Genomic DNA, 17167 nt, shown 5'->3' on the forward strand with positions numbered 1-17167 from the left:
ATATCATGTCTTGAGATGTTTGAGACCAGAGCGTTGGGTTTAGGGCAAGACCTAGGTTTACTTTCGGTTAAGGTTTGTGCGGTGACTTGCCGGCTATCGTTTTTCCTGTTGCGATTTCTTCCTGACTCGTACCGATTTAAAGTCCGCGATAGGTTCTCGGCTTATATGACTTGTATGGTACGAATCGAGCATCTTCTCAGAGTCAACTGGAAGTGCTAAACCAAAATTTTGGATTTTTGTTGTAGCGCGCTTTCGTCCTAGTGTTGGACATTTTTGAAGATCAAAAGAGTGATCGAATTGCGTTTGTTTAAGATGGCTAGCGTGTTCGTCGGGGCCAATCGTCGAACGGGGTGTAAGGTTTTTTGGTGGTCGCGTTCAGACAATTTGTTAGTATTATCCTCGAATTTTAACTTTCGCAACGTGTCACAGTTGTTTCGGGGATTATACGTGTATCTTTGCGTGTTTGAAAGATGATAATTTTACGATTTTTGGGCCGGATGAGGCCGCTGACAGGAGTCTTAATGTTTCCAGGTGTGTCCGGAAATTTTTTGCGTTTAACTGTAGTGTAGACATTTTCGATAAAAAGGAGCAACTTAGATTGTAGTAAAAGTTTTTGAAGTTTCTAAAAACTCGATTACAATAATGAAGACTTTTCTAAGTAGGAGTATACGAGTATACGCACCCACTCCCCCCCTTTTTAGAGAGGGGGATAGCTGAACTCGTCTTTTGACGAGCTTCCTACGTACCTTTTTCGAGGATCAAGCCATCTCGTAGTTCTGTTTCATGCCGCGAGTGTTTTTACTCGGCGGTAGATGTCGCGATGTCTGCCTTGACTACGTCGATCGTGGCTGAGTCAACGCTATTTTCCGGATGTTCCAGTCGAGTTGTAGCGTGGGCTTCGAACTCGTGTCGACTTTCGACGTCCGATGCGTTTGCGTCGGTAGAGGATTTTAATTCGTCTTTTTTGGGGAGTTTTTGGCCGAAGATCGATATATCTTCGTGCGTTTGCCGTTTGCTGTTGCAGAAGTCGTGATTTGCCTTAACTTATGCTCTGCGAGGAAGCATAGCCGCGACTGTTTTTGGCATCCCCAGATAGCCGCGACTGTTTTTTGGCATCCCCAGATAGCCGCGACTCCGCTTGGGGTTGGAAATTTGAGACCCAGATGGTAGGTCGACGGAACTGCCTGCATGGTGTTGAGCCATGGGGTTCCCATGATCACGTTGTAGATAGCGGGATGATCGACTACCGCGAACTCGACGATTTTCGCGATCTCCTTGGCATGACTGGCAACTGGATCGATCCAAGAGTCATCGATACTTCGCCTGAAAAACCCGTGAGTGGTTTTGGCGTCAGAATTACTTCTCCGAGTTTGATGCTCATCCGCTTGAGAGTGTCGCGGAAGATTACATTGACCGTGCTTCCCGTGTAGACGAGTACCCTTCCGACTTCTAAGTCTCGTATGACGAGATCTATGACGAGCGGGTCGCAGTGAGGTTGATCGATGCCGCCGGCTTCTTCCTTTGTGAAGGTGATCGAGCAATTTTGGCCATCTCGGGGAAGAGACCATGTAGGCGAATTTGCACTCGACTCTGCCTTTCGTTGATAAGCCTTGATGGCCGACACAGTATCGCCGCAGTATTGTGATCCTCCGATGATCATATTGACTCTGCGACGATTGTTATCGTTCCCCTTTTCGTCCAGCCTCCTACCGCGTTTATCCCCAGGCTGGTTTCGTTGGGGGGATCTTTCAGCGGGCAGATTTCTGTCCTTCTTTGGAGGGCGATCAGAATCGAGGATGAGGTCCTTGACGCTAGTTACTTCCGAGAGCTCTCCAGCGAGTAGCTTCGCGGCTAGTCTTGCTCCCAAGACTTTGCAGTTGGTGGTGGAGTGTCCTCGGGACTGGTGGAACTCGCAGAAGGTGTTTTCGTCATACCCTTGATTACGAGTCCATGTGTTGCCCGTGGTCCGGCCCTGATCCGAATTGATCGCATAATTATGCGCTCCTTGGAGATCTTCCCCCTCGTGATGGACGTACTTGTCGTTACGAGGGTTCTTTTTTCTCCCCTTCGGATCCACGTCCTTCGAGAATGGTCTTGCCGCCTTATGTTTTTGCGATAAGACTTTAGTTTCTTCCTCAACTATGATGTAGTCCGTCGCTTTGTGGAGAACGTCCTGGATCGTTTGCGGTTTGTGGAGAGTTATCCACTTTCTGAATTTCGACTTGTACCAGAGCGTCTTTCTCAGCGCGTCGATGGCCACTTTGTCGCTTATCCCGCTGACCCTGGACATTATCAGCTTGAACCGACTGATAAACTCGCTGAGGGGTTCGTCTTCCCTCAGGGAGAGGCTTCAGAGATCAACATCGGACGTTTCTCTGTCTATGAATACAAAGTATTGTTTGAGAAATTCCGACGCGAGCTGTCGGAAACTCCCGATGGTGTTGCGATGGAGGCGTTCGAACCATTCGAGCGCTGGTCCTTCCAGATTTTCGACGAACAGGCGGCAGTAGCCGGCATCCTTTTCGCCGTCCTTCAGTCTAGCTCTTCCCATCGCGATGTGGAAAGCCTGAAGGTGCGCTTTTGGATCGGCCGTACCATCGTACTTCGGTACTTTGATTTTTCCCGGATCGGACACCCTCATGTTCGAAATGCGACTGGTAAAAGGGGTCTTTCGAGCTCCTTCCAGCAGTCGATCGATTTTGGGGGCAGCACTAGTAGCATGATGGATTTGAGACTTTACGACTCTCACTTCTGCCGCAGTCTTGGTGATGTAGTCGCGAAGATCACGGATATCCGATGTCTCGTCAGTGGATTTCCGAGCCTGTCGGCGTTTATTGCGAGTGAGCTCGGTTTGCCTTTCAGCCAGTCCTCTTGTTCGTTCCAATAGGCGATTTCCTCTTCTTCCGTCATTGGTTTTTTGAACGGGGAGCCTTCCCGAGCAGATCGGCTCCTGGTCCTTCTTGGATGTCTGTCGACGTCCTCGTCGGTGTCGTTGGAGACATCGCTAGGATCCAGGTCAATGCGTTCGGCTTCGTTATCCTCCGAGTCCTTTGTAGGGGGCGGAAGACTTTCAGGGTTCCCCTTTTCGATGGGAGATTTCTCGCTAGGGTCTTGACCGGAAGACCGTTCCCGCGCGACTCCAGATCTGTCGAGTGGGGTAGCGAAGTCGAGCCTCTTCCCGCGGATTTTGGTGGTTCCGTGGGGACGGATTGCTTGAGTCCTTGCCGTTAAGGTTTCAACCTGTTTGGTCAAGGTATTCACGAGCTTATCCTGTTCTTCCGACCTTTTCTCATAGGTGGTGAACATCTTTTTAAACTCCTCGAGTGTTGCGGCGTTGGCTTGTGCGTTGGCCGCGGATACGTCCGCTGCTGGAGTGTGGAGATCGGTGCCGATGCCTCCGTAAAGAGTAGTTTGCACGTTATCCGCGTCATTAGTTGACATGTCTGATTGAGAGTGGTGTGACTTTTGCGGGTTAGATTGATCCGTACCCCCCCCCTCTTTCTAGCGCCAAACTGTGGGAACCGAAATTTGCACTGTCGATTTCCGTTTAAATAAGGAAACTAGGAAAACCCTAATTTCCCAGAGGACCAGGATATCTGCTAATTACCACACATCAAGCAATCAGAACACGAGAATAACAACGATAAAGTATAAGAAATCGAAAAAGAGAGCAAAGAAGATCTTATTCCGAATTTGCGTATGAGCGTTTACAACAAGGTATAAGCCTGGGCTCGAGGGCTGTCGGCGAGATTCCTAGTTCTAGCAACCCTAAGACGGCTAAACCTAATTGAGTCGCAGCTCGAAATAACAAAAACGGAAAAATGCCTAAATTGCTCTAAGTGCTAAGTTTTTTCTGAAAAAGTTCTCTCACATGCTCCTCGCCTAAGACTCCTTATATACTAGCTCCAAGGTCAGTTTACGCTTTTACTCTTCTGCCCTTAAGCCGTCATAGCATAAAAATGGAGATATTTCATTTTCCTCGATCTTCACAATTATCTTAAAAACTTCTGTATTGATCCGCAGAAACTTGACATTTATCCTTCCTTGTGGACCAATCGTAAACCGTCCTGTGGTTTACAGGCTTTTGGTTAAGAAAACGTAGGATGGGCCTCGAGTTGTGTTTTAGGTCCCTTTGGGCCATCTTCCGACTCGACACGTTTACTACGATATCTTTTTGATAAAGAACGAACTTTCCGCGGTTTCTAATCCGCGAAGTTTGATCGATGATTTAGAATAGCGGAAAACATGGACTGAGCTTGCTACGGTCTTCGGGAGATAGCATTTGAAGGTTTGACGAGAATGCATAAACTGGTGTCGTATCGATGTTCAGAAGAGCTCGAACGCTACACAGCGACCGAACTTTGTCTCGAGCCCGGTCGCCACGTAGCGACCGAGCTTCGGCTTGTGCTCGGTCGCTAAGCGGGACGAGCGCTCGGTCGCTACGTAGCGACCGAGTTTGGCCGAGCTCGATCGCTACGTAGCGACCGAGCGGGACGAGCGCTTGGTCACTATGTAGCGACCGAGCTTTGGCTCGAGCTCGGTCGCTACGTAGCGACCGAGCGGGACGAGCGCTCGGTCGCTACGTAGCCACCGAGCTTTGGCTTGAGTTCGGTCGCTACACAGCGACCGGTCAGCGTGTATGTGCGGTAGTTATGCAATGACCGAGCTTGGTTCGTTTGCTTTGAATCTTCAAGGATACTTCTTCGTAAAAACTTCGTATCGGTTATTTTTTACGAAAATTATATCTTTCTTTTTACTATCTCTTTCGGAAATATGATTTCCGAGGGTTTTCAGGTGATAATTCCGTCGTGACCGTTTTTGACCGCTGAATGGAGAAGCGATGCACTGGCTTAGGCAGCAACCCACAGGATCTTTAACATCCTGGGCCGACATCAAAAATGCTTTCTTACGAAACTTCTTCGATGAGGCACGCGCTGAAGAACTTCGGAACAAAATTTCCACATTCTCGCAGGAGGCTGGAGAGTCCTTCAAAGATGCGTGGATTAGATTTAGGTTCTTCCAGCGAGACTGTCCACACCACGGGTTTAACGAAGTGCAGCTGTTAAGCACTTTCTTCCGAGGTCTCGCCTTACAGTATCAAATGGCTCTTGATACGGCGAGTGAAGGAAATTTCACTACTCGGAATCCGTTGGAAGCTGTGAGACTTATCGAAAACCTTGCTAACAACAGCAGCACCAAAAACACTGACTCTGAACGGAAGAAGTCTGTAGCCTCTATCGGGAAGGAACAGATGGACGAAGTAAGAGCTAAGTTAGATGTGGTGCACGAGCTTCTTAGGAAGCAAGTCTGTTCAGCTGAAGGAGAAGTAGCAGATATGGAAGGAGAAGAAAATGTGAACTATATCAGAGGTACCGGATTCCAGAAATTTGGAAACCAGGGCGGAAAGATAAACTTCTTTGGAAATGGTCAAAGAAGTAACCATAGTTCACAATTTCAAAAACCCCTTAACAACAGCAAAAGCTACTCGAACTCTTACTACCAAAATCCACCACCCCAGACTCAGGAAAGCAAGATCGAAGAGATGCTTGATCGAGTACTGTTGGGATAACAACAAATCACCGTGGATTTCAACGGTAAAATAGACTCCGCCTACAACAATCTGAACACCAAAATTGAGACCTTAGGGACTCAGGTGAGAAAACTTGAAACGCAAGTAATTCAGACGGACGAGACTATAAAGAGGCAAGAAGCTTTTGCTAGAGAGGCAGGAGTCGACAAAGGGAAACACCACGTAAATGCCATCATAGATGATAATTTCTGGCAAGTGGTGAGAAATGAAAAGCTTGAGGAAGGAGACTTCAAAATCGAAAGCTCCATGAGTCTCGGCGGATCCCAATGGTGTCGACCGATGTCGATTAACTCGCATCGATCGACAGACCATGACGAAGATCGATGGACGGATTACTCCAGTCATCGATCGACGTCGTCCGCTAAATCGACTAAATGCAATGCAGTTCGAATTCTAACTCATGAGGAATTCGCAGCTAAGCATCCTCACCCATCCTCCCCTTTCTATGATAAAATCGATCGACCGGTTGAGTCAACCATCGATCGACAGAGTGAGTCCGACGTCGATCGTCACACACCTCCCATCGATCGACAGGCACCTCTGACATACCGAGTGCGGTTACCCTCAATCGATAATGATTATATCAACGCACTCAGACCACCACCTAAACCATTAGCTAGCCCACCCGAACATAAATCCAACCCTTTAAATAGTTCACCAGAACCAGTTCAAGAAGAACAAGAAACTGAAGGGAGAAGGTTAAGGAAAAGAAAGGAGAAGATTTCTAAGAACCATAAGAGGGAAGCTAACGATAAGGAGATAGATGGTTTCACTAAAAGAGTCCTCAGAATCCCAATCGAAAAAGCTTTTGATGAAGCTTACTTCACACACCGGTTGTAGATGTTCTTCAGAGAAACAAGGGTAACTGAGGAGGACATTTGGAGAATGTTTCATCAAGTCAGAGAGAAGATGAAACACATGATCACATTGACGAAGAAGAGTGATCCTGGGAAGTTTGCAATACCATGCGTAGTCAAGGGTGTTGAATTTCCCCATTCAATGTGTGACACATGAGCATTAGTTAATATCCTCCCTAGGATCATGGCAGACCAGCTTGGTTTGACCATCGAACCCTCAACAGAATCCTTCACATTCAAGGATCTTTCAGAAAAACGATCAGGAGGTATCATAAGAGATCTGGAGGTACAGATTGGTAATGCCCTTGTCCCTGTAGATTTTCATGTCCTAGACATCGAGCTTAACTGGAACTCTTCACTTCTGCTTGGAAGATCTTTCTTAGCTACAGTAGGAGCCGTATGTGACATGAACAACAACAAATTGTGTCTGACTCTCATAGACCCCAACATCCACTACGACCCCATCCGACCTAAGAGAAAGGTTATTAATTCTGTGGATTACGGGAAAGAACTTGGTTTCATTGGCGCATGCCATTGTGGAGCAGAGTATGAATCGGAGTACGAAACAGAGTACTCGGAATCGATCGACACCCCCACTTTCCCATCGATCGATTCCAATAAGTCAACTATGACCGATGACCGCAACAACACGTCACTCGACATAAAGCAGCCGATTGACCATTTCACTCCACCTAATCATTGTTACCCCCACTTTGCCTTCCAACCTCCAAGCAAGAGAGGACATGATAACTATTCCATAGGCAGTTGGGCAGACAGTGGTTTCTATGAAAGTTTTGCAGTTGACACAGTAATTACTCCATCAAACGAGGAACATACAGAGGAATACGATGAGGATTATTGGAAAGAACGTGCAATAGAAATGTCTTTGCATGATGAAAGATTTAAAACACATAAGTTCACAAACACGTTTCCAACATCGATCGCCGAAGTGCACTCCACATCGGTCGATACCCACCCTCGTCCAGCAAAACAACCACTCACATCGATCGACACCCACACAGGAACATCGATCGATATTCGCGCTGCAGCGAAAATTCAGGAGCAGGAGAATATTCCCTCTCCAACTAGGTTTATAGATACCTATATAAATCGTTTTGCACCCCCGAAACCACCTCATCACACCAGAGCAGACAGACAAGCAGATAAGATGAACACTCTTCCTTCTACATCAACAGAAAAATCCATGAAGAGCAATCATCTCAAGAACACAAGTTCTGCAGAAATTACTCTACCATCGATCGATGCATATGTATCTACATCGATCGATACTACTCTAAACCCTAATCTTTCTATTTCTAAATTGAATGATAATGCAAACATTGATTACAGTTATCTAACACCTGATGAATTTGGTATTTTCAGGGACTCAGATGGCAACGCACGTGCAATAGATGAAAGGATCTTACAAGTGTCCAGAGAGGACATAGCAGATATCCTTCAAGTAGCCAATGGACCTGACAACCTATTCTCACAGCAACGTGGGACTCCAGACGTCATTCAAACAGAGCCTAACAACGACGTAGGAGTCACCGCAACATAAATCAATCCAGATCTGTCACGCTAACCAAAAGGGCAAGCATCGATCGACGGGACAACTGAGACATCGATCGACAGAGTAACACCAACGTCGATCGATAGGGATGACCCGACGTCGAACGACAGACGTTATGAATTTAGAAACCGCACTTATGACATATACGGAGCCAGAAAGTTCACTTGGGAACGAAGGGACGAGTATGTAGTCTACAGAGATGAGTGTGGACACGCACGAGGCGTAGCTGGTGAGATGATACCTATCACAAAGGACGACATCAGGAAATTACTGGAAAGAGCATCTCTTTTTGAAGAGAGCCACATCTGTCTTCCAGAACATGCCACTTCCTTCACACTCACAAGACTGGCACCAGAACTCTACACCAAAGATGAAATCAATGAGATGGTGTTTGGTATTTGTGGAGCTCAGGAAACACTGGGAGAGGAGCTCAAAACATTGGCAGAAGATACACATCAACCTTTGGCTAGAGGCTACAAAGACCTTTTCAGAAATATGGCAGAAATGAGGACAGAAATTGAGAATTTATGTCAGCAACTTGAGAAGGAAACAACGACCTCAGCATCGATCAACGCACCACATGCACCATCGATCGACGTCAGCCTTCCTACAGCCCAGATCCCTGCAGAACCGCAATGTTCAGCACAACACAAGGATGAATGGAAAGTCTCATACATCGACACAAGGATAAACGACGTATACTACCCTCTCAACAACAACGTGCACTGGCTGAGCACTAAAATCGAGCTACTACAGCAAGATCTGGACACCATTCGCAAGAAGGACCAACAACCAGCCACATCGATCGACGTGTGTACATTCACATCGCTCGACGCTAAGGTCTCAGCCATGAATGAGAGGCTGAGGATTTACGAAGACATGCATGACCGCTTTATAGCACCAGTCATGATAGATTTAAACAAATTGTCTAGTCAATTACTTCATGCCCAAAAGGATATTGATAACATTACTAATCAAAATTTTTTGCAGGCAAAATCAGCATCGATTGACAGGCTACGAGGGCCTTGGATCGATGGCAAGAATCCTGTGGAGTTACTTCCTTACACAGCAGCAGAGGTTGACAAGATCACATCCAAGATCTACACTCCTATATATACCAGGGAGGAACGACTTGACAAACTATGCGATGACATCTACTTTCCATTCGACAACAAAATCAGTGGACTCAGCCACGCAGAATGGCTACAGAAAGAAGTCAAAGCCATTCAGAGGCAACTCGCAGCTCAGCACCAAATATCAGCATCGATCGACAGTACACGAGCGAAATCGCTCGATATTAAGTCGCCGAGATCGACCGACGCACACATAATCGCATCGATCGATGCCGAGTCTACACAAGCCGGCAAGCAGCTGATACACAAGACAATAGAGTCAATGCAAAAGGAACTGACAGAACTTTCAGCATACGCCTATGACAACATAGGCTGGCACCAATTCAGCATTGACTACATTCAAGATAGGCTACAAAACATCTCCAATGTACTTGCGAAGATGGATGACAAATGGACAAGAAATGATGAGGCCACAAGAAGCTTCATTGCATCTTGGTCCAGAATGTGCAGAGATGACGTGGATGCTTGTTTTCCAACAAGCAGCTGTTTCTCCACCAAATAGCCAATCACTACCACAGTCAAGCTAAATGACTATAACCAAGCGCTGAGTGGGAGGCAACCTACTATTAGGTATTTTATTTAGGTTTTATTAGCTAGCATTTATTTACTTTCGTTTTATTTCTTCCAGATTTAGGAGACCCAAGTAGGAAGACCTGAATATCGACCGCCGACGAGACGTCGACATCACTCGACATGGACAACCACACGACGATCGATGTAACATATTCCCATCGATCGATATCTACTACGGTCAGATGTATCTTCCCTACGTATTACATTTCGTACATCATGAACTATTTCATCATAACTCCGACTGAGTTACACTGGGACAGTGTAATTTAAGTCTGGGAGGAAATTTACTGATATAATTTATTTTATTCTTATATAAAAGGAATTTTAATAAATTATGCTTAGCTATTGAAAATAGAGACAATAATCTTATATTGATTTAAAATTGAGTATCTAACCAATCTTTAGCACCATTTTAGATTTACTGATTGCAGATAGCACTATAGATGCTAAACAGATCAACCTATCAACTACACACTTGCCTTGAAACGTATGAAGCAACCAAAGCTGATTTCCAACACTAAACCTGACATAACCGCTTGTCTTGGGGCTTGGTATACATGGGATCGGATTCTTCGGACAAGTCTGGAAGGTAACGCCTGGTGTAGATTATTTATCACATTTTCTCTCTCTAAATTTTTATCCTAGAATAGTTAGTATTTAAGAAAAAATAAAAATAAAAATAAATAAGATCTATTGTTTGCTTAGGATGAGTCTGAACAAGACTTGGTGGCTAAAACCATTAAGGCTTTATTCATAAAGACTCCAACAAAAGAGTTCGAAACGGGACTTGGAGGCGGCAATCTTCAAGGCTCGCTTTCGCAAAGAACTCTTGGATATATGTCAAAAAGTAGTGAACAGAGCTTGGTGGCAACCACCATTAAGTTTTGATTCATGGAAGCCTGTCCAATCTTGGTCACTGATCCTGCAATGGAAGCATACTTTGACTCAAGAGAGAAAATTAGAGAGAGAGAAACTTGGAACTAACTTTTACATGCAGCTCCAGATACTTGTCTGAAATCCTTGCATCCTATGATCGATATTCCCAAGGTAAAGCATTCACTTTATATTTATGCTAAGAAATGAAATCAGTAGAGGGGATGTCAGACGTGAATTGATGAGTTGTGTTATGTTAGAAATGGTTGCTAAGCTAGGATATTGCATAGTGTGCTTATGTGATTAAGACTTTTTAAATGTGGTTGCAAAATTGTTGAGGAAAAGATTTCTTGCTTTAAAATCTTAAGTCCCTAATATTTTCAAACCTCTTTCAGAGAGACTGCCTGTATGTTTTGCTTGAGGACAAGCAAAAAGGTAAGTCTGGGGGAGTTGATATACCTTGGATTTGACCCGTTTTCATTCATGGTATATAGGTGTTTTACTATATATATATCTATGTTTTCTACTTTTCTAGGTATGTTTTCAGGTTCAGGTACATTTCGGAGTAAAGCTATGACTTTGGAGCATTTTGGAGCTTAAAGGACATTTTATCCGAGCTGACCACGTAGAGGTCGACGAGAGGAAAAACAATCGGTCGATGCGCATCAGTGCTGACGATCGATACCATGAGATGCCTCGACAGATGAAAAATTATATCGATCGATGTATACAAGTACCATCGATCGATGTCGAGACATAAGACACGCGACATTTTGGATTCAGCAGACTTAAAACCCAAGGCCAAGCCAAATTACGAAAATGCCCTGACGAGTTTTTAACCTAGTAGATTATATACTGCCTAAGTGTTTTGACGGCATGAGAGCTTTTTTGGGTAGAGACCTTTTTGTTACAAGTTTTGGAGAGAAGATCACTTTTGATTGGAACTCCTTGTTATCATTTCTTTTCATCTATACTATGAGTTTCTATTTCTTCATTGTTATGAATTGCTTTGCTATGTCTGAGTAGTTCAATTATTAGATCCAGGGTTCAGATAGGTTTGTGGGATTGGCCCCAAACTATAGATCTGCCTTGTTGTGATATTTATGATAGATTTGTATTCATTGCTTGTTTTAGCCTTGCTAACTAGAACTTGATCATAGGATTGCATATTCAATCACCCTTGTTATCCCATCCTGACATCTATCTATCATATTAGGACTGCTAGAGAGGGCTAACCACCAATTTAGTATCTTAGTAGGGCATATCATACTCGCGCATAGGCTTGGCTAGAACCCATCGATGTCCTCAACTGACTATCGATCGACGTTGGCAAAGGTGTATCGGTCGACGTCCCAATAGGACCATCGATCGACACTCTCTCATTGTCGATATACTAACCGTTGAGACACGAGATCTAGCCTGTTAACCAGTAAAACATGCGACAGCTGATCACTGAGTTAAGCGATTGAGCTCTAACATATCATGCATGCAACAATTAGGCATCTATAGGTATTATAATCTCCAACACCTGAATAGTGGCCCTGCATCTAATATCATTTCCAACCAAGTTACGGTTACTAGTTACTTCGCTTGTTACTATTGCTATTTCATTTAAATAATTTATAACCTTTAGAATTAATAAACACTAGATTCAATTGTTCCCTAGCTCCTTGTGGATTCGATCCCTAAGTACTACATCTGAACCTCTTTTGATGAGAGTAACACTCCTTAAGGTAATTTGAGTGGTATCAGCTTCACTACCGAAGCACGAGAGAAGGTCTTGGCTCCACATCATGGCGCCCTCGTCATCTCGCTTACTATAGCGAACTGTCTGGTCAAGAGGATACTGGTGGATAGTGGTAGCTCTTGTAGCATCATCTTCCAGGCCGCATATCAAGGTCTAGGGCTGGAGGAGAATGCCATGATAGGCAAAGCGACCCCCCTCATCGGGTTCAGCGGAGAAATCAAACGAACAACGGGGGAAACCATCATCCCTACCTACGCTGAAGGAGTCAGCTTACACACAAAGTTTCTAGTCGTTAACTGACACTCTTCGTATAACGGGATCCTGGGCCGAGCATGGATTCACAACATGGGGGCGGTCCCCTCTACTCTCCATCAGATAATAAAATTCCCCACACCCTGGGGCATTAGAGCTATTAAAGGAGATCAGGAAACCGCTCGCCCCTGTACCAGGTCGCTCTAAAGAAACGGGCTGAGGTAGCTCCACCCTCGCAAAGCAAGCCTCATGCTCCACATACGGAAGAACCCAAGATTGAAGATATGGATGACGTGCCGTTGATCGAAGGAAACTCGACCCGTAACCTCAAGATCGACTCCAAACTCTCCGAGGGGCTTAGAAGAAGGCTGATAGACTTCCTTAGATCATTATCTGATTGCTTCGCGTGGTCCCACTTGGATATGCTCGGGATCAACCCAGAGATCATTATGCACCAGCTGCAAGTAGATCCCTTGCACCAACCTATAAGGCAGAAGCGAAGGAAGTTTGCTCCAAAAAGAGATAATATAATCAACGAAGAAGTCAAAAATTTGTTATAAGCGGGGTTCATTCGAGTAGTGCAGTATCCAGAATGGCTGGCCAACGTGGTCGTAATGAGGAAAAATAATAGAAAATGGCGAGTCTGCATTGATTTCACGGACCTCAACAAGTCTTGTCCAAAGGACCCCTTCCCTCTACCTCACATCAATAAGCTTGTTGATGCCACAACTGGACACCAACTAATGAGCTTCTTGGATGCCTTCTCCGGCTATAACCAAATACTCATGCATCCCGAAGACCAAGAGAAGACCTCCTTCATGACGTCCAGGGGGATCTATTGCTACAAGGTCATGCCCTTCGGTCTGAAGAACGCCGGATCGACGTACCTGAGGCTGGTAAATATGATGTTCGCGGATCAGATAGGGCAAACTATGGAAGTCTACATCGACGATATGCTGGTAACGTCCCTGGAAGCAGAGGATCATATATCACATTTACAACAAGCTTTCTATACTCTGCAAAGATACAACATGAAGCTCAACCAAGCCAAGTGCTCATTCAGCGTCAGTTCCAGAAATAAATTTTCTAGCGTATATTATGACCCACCGGGGCATCGAAGCCAACCCAGAGTAGATAAAGGCCATCCACTTGATTCCCTGTCCAAGAAACGTCAAAGAAGTCCAGAAGCTGACCGGTAAGATGGCGGCTTTGAGCAGCTTTATATCCAGACTCTCCGACAAATCCCATGCCTTCTTTGAAACCCTAAAGAACCCAAAGGATTTCAAGTGGACCGAGAAGTGTGAGTTGGCTTTCCACGAGCTCAAGGCTACCTCACCACTCCTCCCCTCTTATCTAAACCCTTGCTTGGTGAGGTCTTGCTATTGTATCTCGCGGTCTCAAAACATGCAGTCAGCACCGTCGTGGCCCGAGAAGAGGGAACAAAGCAGCTGCCAATCTACTACGTGAGTAAAGCCCTCCTGGATGCGGAAACCCGTTATAGCCATCTGGAGAAATTGGCCCTAGCCCTGATGGATGCCGCTCGAAAGTTGCGGCCTTATTTTCAAGCTCACCAAATTGTGGTCGTTACCTCCTTCCCGATAAAGCTGGTCTTGCACAAGCCTGAGGTTTCCGGGAAATGGGCAGTCAAACTTGGGGAATACGACGTGATCTTCAGGCCAGCCACAGTGATTAAATCCCAGGTCCTAGCAGATTTTGTAGCTAAATTCTCTCCAGCTCTGCTTCCGGTTCTCGAACAGGAGATACGTCTCCGAAACAGGGTAGAAGAAAAAGGAGAATGGACCTTGCATGTAGACGGCTCCAATAATGTTCGAGGGGCAGGAGTAGGGATCGTGCTCACGTCTCCAGCAGGGAACACGGCCTCGAGATCCGTAAGATGTAACTTCAAGGCAACAAATAACGAGAGCGAGTGTGAGGCCTTGATCGCTGGATTATCGCTCGCCCACCAGCTGGGTGCAGAAAATATCCAAGTTTACAGTGACTCCCAACTAATTATCAATCAAGCACAAGGAGAATATCAGGCTAAGGATGATAGCATGATCTGGTATTTGGCAGCCGCACAGCGTCTCATCAAGAAGTTCAAAAGCTGAAAACTCACTCAGATTCCCCTAGAACAGAATTCGCAAGCCGACGCTTTGGTTAACCTAGAGTCCGCCTTTGAGACGCATACCCAGATGAGTATCCCTTTGCTGGTACCCCAATGGCCGGCCACTCTAGTAGAGCCATCGAACGAAGAGGTCTCCGCCATTCAAGAGGAAGAAACATGGATGACTCCCTTAGTCCGGTATCTGGAGGATGACATACTCCCAGAAGACCGCAATGAGAGCAGGAAAATTAAGAAGAAAGCCGCTAGATACTGCCTCTCTCAGGGAAAGCTATATCGCAGGTCATTCTCTGGCCCATACCTGAGATGCCTCACACCCCGTGAAGCAGCTAGGATCCTGGTGGAACTACACGAGGGAGATTATGGGTCTCACTCCAGCGGAAGAAGCCTAGTGTTGAGAGCTAAAAGAATGGGGTACTACTGTCCCACGATGGCCGAGGATGCTAATCAAAAGGCTAAACTCTGCGACAAATGCCAAAGACATGCTCCAGTTTCTAAACTACCTCCAGAGTATCTCAAGTCCATAAGCTCACCCTGGCCTTTCAGGAAATGGGGCATGGACATAGTGGGGAAGTTTCCCATGGAGCCGGGGCAGAAGGTCTTCCTCCTAATTGTAACCGACTATTTCTCGAAATGGGCAAAGCAGAAGCACTCAGCAAGATAACCGACCTCCATATCAGACAATTCATCTGGACGCACGTGATCACGCGGTTCGGGGTTCCAGAGGAAATTGTTACAGACAACAGCCCTCAGTTTACAAGCCACAATTTCAAGGAGTTCTGCAAAGATTGGGGCATAAGACTCTCCTTCGCTACACCTCGACACCCTCAATCTAATGGGCAAGCGGAATCCACAAACAAGACTGTGGTAAATATGCTGAAGAAACGCTTGGAGGGTTCTCAAGGAAACTGGGCAAAAGAGCTACATGGAGTCCTTTGGGCCTATCGGACTACCCCCAAGACAGCAACACAGGAGACCCCTATGCGTTGGTATATGGAGCAGAGGCCATAATCCCAATCAAGATGTATGTGAAGACCACGGTCCCGGGGACCACCTCTCATGAGGAAAATCATGAGCTAATGTCGCAGAGTCTCGACCTACTCGACGAAAAAAGAGAAGCTGCTCGACTGAGAAATTGGTCCTACGAGCAGGAAGTAGCCAAGACCTACAACAAGAAGGTCAGAACCAGAACCTTTCAGCAAGGCGATTGGGTCCTACGACGAGCAGATAAAACAACTAGGAAACTCACCCCAGGATGGGAGGGACCGTACATGGAAATCAAGGTGCAGGGAGCATGAGTATACAGGCTGCAAGACGCTAAAGGTAAAATACAACCCAATTGCTAGAATGCCCTGCACCTCAGAGCCTATCATTTTAAACATCGATCCCCAGATCATATTTTCTATATCTATTATTTATGCATTACGGATTTCTACTCCTATGAACGCTGAAACGTCTCCGGACACAGCTTATGCAATAAAATAGTTTCGACTATAAAAGAGTAGTAGGAATACCATAATACTTAAAGGGGCAAACAAGCTGGATTAAGTCCAAGCGACCTCCGATCCTGGCAAACCCTCAATGAAAAAGTGGTACGACCACATAAAAACAAAACGGGTATGAGACATAAGGTAGGAATGGGTCTGCGCAAACCTCGAGTATGCTGTCAATACTACCTAAAAACCCCTATATAGCCTCAGGCATATTGGGGTCCCAAACTAAATAAATACCCAAACGTGAAAGGCCCTGTATTAAAATGCTATGTGCTAAATAATATAGGGGACACAAGGTATAATTGCAAAAGTACTGTGATAACAAGGAGCAAAAGTGCAAAAGTCCGGGAGCACCCTATGATATCCTGCTTCTCCAGACGTGGAAAGCAGCGTAAGCCTGGCACTTGGGTTTTCACCCATACCGGCACCCTCTAAGTCTGATAGTGGCTTCCTACAGAAGAAGCATGCAGCGCGGGAACTCGATAGTGGCCAACTTCTGAGCGGCAGAAGGCGAAATCCCAATAGGTATCGGCAGCGGCCTGACCTATGCAGGCAGAATACGGTCCCTTAAACTAATAATTCAGAACCCCCGGGTTATTGAAAACCTTCGGTCCCCAAGCAGTCTCCGGGCCCTGAAATGATTTTTTCAGGACCTGGAAAAGGTAAACCTCCAGGTCTTTACAACCCCCGGGGCCCAACTATGATCTCAGGATCCTCAGTATAGAAGTTCCTAAACGACCTCAAAGTCCATGAACCAAAATCTATAAATGATCTATATAGCCTATAGGCCAACGACCTTAGGATCCCCAGAAAGACCTCCGAATCCTATATCGTCAGAGCTAAGATTCCGATCTTGGAATCCCATACTCACGAGAACGAGAAACAAAGCTTGCATGGAAAAGGAATTCATTAGGAAAAATCATTGTTCCAAAGAGAATCAAGAAAGTCAACAAG

General features: G+C 45.6%; 1 protein-coding gene and 1 non-coding gene across 2 annotated transcripts; one reads left to right on the forward strand and one right to left on the reverse strand.

Annotated features, from left to right (window-relative positions):
* Positions 1-4940: 4940 nt before the first annotated feature.
* Positions 4941-5046, reverse strand: LOC125589549. Its single transcript, XR_007325726.1, has one exon. It is a non-coding gene; the product is annotated as a small nucleolar RNA R71 (small nucleolar RNA).
* A 9744-nt stretch (positions 5047-14790) lies between these two features.
* LOC111200691 lies at positions 14791-15384 on the forward strand. Its single transcript, XM_022691954.1, has one exon. It carries the CDS (start codon positions 14791-14793, stop codon positions 15382-15384), a length of 594 nt encoding a protein of 197 aa, XP_022547675.1.
* The last annotated feature ends 1783 nt before the right edge of the window (positions 15385-17167 follow it).

The sequence above is a fragment of the Brassica napus genome, chromosome A2 (assembly GCF_020379485.1).
Source record: "Brassica napus cultivar Da-Ae chromosome A2, Da-Ae, whole genome shotgun sequence".
Lineage (NCBI taxonomy): Eukaryota > Viridiplantae > Streptophyta > Magnoliopsida > Brassicales > Brassicaceae > Brassica > Brassica napus.